General features: G+C 36.4%; 1 protein-coding gene across 1 annotated transcript; it reads right to left on the minus strand.

Moving 5' to 3' along the window:
* Positions 1-3197: 3197 nt before the first annotated feature.
* LOC134257889 (uncharacterized) lies at positions 3198-3668 on the minus strand. Its single transcript, XM_062740464.1, has one exon. It carries the CDS (start codon positions 3666-3668, stop codon positions 3198-3200), a length of 471 nt encoding a protein of 156 aa, XP_062596448.1.
* Positions 3669-3894: the final 226 nt, after the last annotated feature.

Consider the following 3894-nt stretch of genomic DNA (forward strand, 5'->3'; position numbering starts at 1 on the left):
ATTTGTACATGTATGTAGACTGACAAGGCATTCATATGAAACTTGTGTACTAGTATTTACCTGTGAGAATGACATGGTTTTTTTTTTTAAATATGACCTAGAAGTTTGACCTACTTGCAAAAAAATAAAATTTTTATAAATTCATCATTTTGAAAGAGAAAAGTTAGGGCATTCATATAATAATGCATGTATATTATTACCTGTGATAAGACCTTTCCAAATGAATCATGACTTTTACTCTGTGACCTTGACCTTGAAGCATAACCTACTTTTCAAAAATGTTGCATTTGCTAATAACTTTTGATTGAGATGAGATATGACTCTCACATTTGACATGTACATTAATTACTCATAAAAATTCAAGGTGTTTCCCAGCATGTGATGTTTTTTTTACCCCTTGAAATTGATGTTTTACATAATTTTAAAAATATTTAACTCTCCTAAAAGATGATTAGGCTTCTGAGTAGCATTAATGCGGACAGGAAAGACAGGACTTTTTGCACAAAAAACATCATTTTTCCAGCCCCATTTGACCCCCCGAGGAAAAATCAAAATTACGAAACCTTACTGCACATCTACATGACACCACCAACCATCTCCCAAAAGATGATTAGGCTACTGTGTAAAATGTAGGAGAAGTTTAGGGAAGACGATCGTTTGTGCATAAAAACGTCATTTTTTGACCCCTATTTGACCCCCTGGGGCAAAATCAAAATTCCGAAACCTTACTGCACATCTACATGTACATGACACCACCAACCATCTCCCAAAAGGTGATTAGACTGCTGAGTAAAATTTAAGAGGAGTTCAGGGAAGATGGGGCTTTTTGCATAAAAAACGTCATTTTTCGACCCCCATTTGGCCCCCCGGGCCAAAATCAAAATTCCGAAACCTTACTGCACATCTACATGACACCACCAACCATCTCCCAAAAGATGATTAGCCTACTGTGTAAAATGTAGAGGAGTTAGGGGAAGACGGGGCTTTTTGCATAAAAAACGTCATTTTTCGACCTCTATTTGCCCCAGGGGCAAAATCAGAATTCCAAAACTTAACTGCACATCTACATGACACCACCAACCATCTCCCAATAGGTGATTAGGCTGCTGTGTAAAATGTAAGAGGAGTTCAGGTAAGACGGGGCTTTTTGCATAGAAAACGTACATTTTAGACCCCCATTTGACCCCCGGGGGCAAAATCAAAATTACGAAACCTTACTGCACATCTACATGACACCATCGATCATCCCCTAAAAGGTGATTAGGCTGCTGTGTAAAATGTAGAAGGAGTTCGGGAAGACGGGGCTTTTTGCATAAAAAACGTCATTTTTCGACCCCCATTGAATCCCCAGGGCAATATAGAAATTCCGAAACCTTACTGCACATCTGCATGACACAAACAACCATCTACCAAAAGTGGATTAGGCTGCTGAGTAAAATGTAGAAGGAGTTCAGGGAAGACAAGGCTTTTTGCATAAAAAACGTCATTTTTCGACCCCTATTTGAACTCCCAGGGCAAAATCAAAATTCCAAAACCTTACTGCACATTCTCTCTCTACATGACACCACCAACCATCTCCCAAAATATAATTAGGCTGCTGAGTAAAATGTGGAAGGAGTTCAGGGAAGACGAGGCTTTTAGCATAAAAAACGTCATTTTTGACCCCCATTTGAACCCCCGGGTCAAAATCAAAATTCCGAAAACTTTTTGCACATTTACCTGACACCAACAGCTATCTCCCAAAAGATGATTAAGCTACTGTGAAAAATGTAGGAGGAGTTCAGGGAAGAAAAGTGTGCCAGACGGACGGACGGACATGAGTAACAACAATATACCCGATCTTTCTTTAGAAAGTGCGGGTATAAGAACAGGTCATTAAGATTTGGGATTAAAGATGGAGATCCTATTTGACAGTTGGCGTTGGCACAGAAATGAAAACTATCTAGTCAATTGTCGTAAGTTTAAAGCATTGAACTTAATTTGAAGATCTTCATTTGCATACAGTGACGCCTTTTATGAGTCTCAATATAAATTAAAATAAATCACAGAATGATAAAAATTTGCAGGCTATTAATTAACAAACAGGGTCATAATTGCATAGAATTTATTTTCTGTTAAAACGTGTGTTAGGTTCTTATATGTCTTCTTGACTTATATTTCTTTAACGACGTCTAAACCAATTTCTGTGGAGAAATTGTTACAGCAAACAAATCGCCTTACATATGCAACGCGGAAATAAAAAGATTACAGTATAATGAAAATCAAATATGAGTACAAATAATTCATATTTGAACATTGCAACTATGCATTAACTCGCATATATAAACAAATAGTTTTAACCCATTCATGCAAACTTTCTTAAATAAGAGATGAATACTTTATTTCAAAACTATTCAATATCGTTCAAAATTAAGAATTGCTTTTATTTAGACAAAAACTATGTAATAAAACAAGATGCTTACCCATCTAAACAAGAAAAAAAAATAGGTGGGTGCAAATTTAATGATTCATCATGAATCAAATAGGAGGCTAGTGATTTTCACTGGTATTTCACGGTTTTAAATCTATTTGACACAATGGTCAGGAAGAAGCACATTTCCAGAAAACCCATGACCATCATTTATTCTATGTCCATACACCACTAGCCCAAACGGAACTCTGTCTACAGTACGTATACCCATCATTCCAGGTTTAATTTCCAATACGCTAACACTGTAGGTGTTTCCTTGCAGACCAACAGTAGAATCAAAAACTTTATAAACTTCGTTAACTTTCGTACCATTGATTCTAAGATTCTGAAAAGATGAAGTTGGAATTATAATCGAAATGTAATTGTTGTCAAAGCCTTCGGGGATTACAACTAAATAATTATTCAGATACTGATGTATTCCAGGTATGGTTATCATATAAGGACCGCCTTCTTTGTTATCAGTTGGTATGGTAAAGCTAGAAACAAGAAGCTTGTTCTGCGACTCAATTACACCAACCTCATTACTTTTTAACAATAAAGTCAAAATAGCCTTTTTCCTCAATTGTTGTAGTCGTTGACATTTTTCCTACCGGTATCTAATGTTTTTGTTGAATGGGGAAACCATGTGAATTTGTTACCCTAAATCTTCCGACAGCTGGAGGCACAATGAAGGAATTGTCAAGTCTATTTATGGGAGGAATCTGCTCGATAAGTTTACTACATGTTCCTATATATCCAGTCGGTTGCACTTATTTCCCGAAAACACAGCCGCCGGATATGACGCGCTAATAGTTGTTCCGGTTAGATCCGCCTTGTGGGCAACAACTTGGAATGTTCTAAGTCGATGCATCGTTAAATGCATCACATCTCCGTTTCGATAGGCTCGTCCATCGTATTCAATTTTTCTGTCCACATCCATTTTGAAAGTGATAGAAACTTGTGTATCATCTTTTGTTGCCGCGATAGCAAATTGCGCTGCAGAGTCGAGGCTATCATCAAAAGGTGTCAATGTAGAAATGATGTAGGAATTCGACAATTTTCTTAAAGGGAACACTAAAGAACTTCCAGTAGAAGTGGTATTTTCATCAAACAGAAGAAGGGAAGATGCATCTGATGTTTTCAGCAAAATACCTTTGGGTTCCAATTTTAAAGATAGTAAAATATAACTCTTTGGGATAATCAATTTTGTTTGTTTCATATTTTAATGGTAATCATAAATATGAAATGCCGTTATATTTTCAGGATCAAAAGAAGTTATTCCTTAATGTAAGGAGCTTTTGGAAGCGAGATATGCCGTCTTGTTTGCAAATTCAGCAAGTTTAATGTTTTCAGGGAAAAGTAGCATAAACATCTGCCCTTGTTCTTTAATATAAAAGTGATATCTTTAGATTCACGCAATTGAGTTAAGCAACGTACTTGTATAG

This window comes from Saccostrea cucullata, unplaced genomic scaffold (genome assembly GCF_032062105.1).
Source record: "Saccostrea cucullata isolate Sc308-1 unplaced genomic scaffold, CSIRO_AGI_Scuc_v1 ctg16116, whole genome shotgun sequence".
Taxonomy (NCBI): Eukaryota; Metazoa; Mollusca; class Bivalvia; order Ostreida; family Ostreidae; genus Saccostrea; species Saccostrea cuccullata.

Excerpts from the sequence above, each read along its gene's own strand:
- LOC134257889 (XM_062740464.1), bottom strand. The coding sequence starts at position 3,668 with ATGAAACAAACAAAATTGATTATCCCAAAGAGTTATATTTTACTATCT.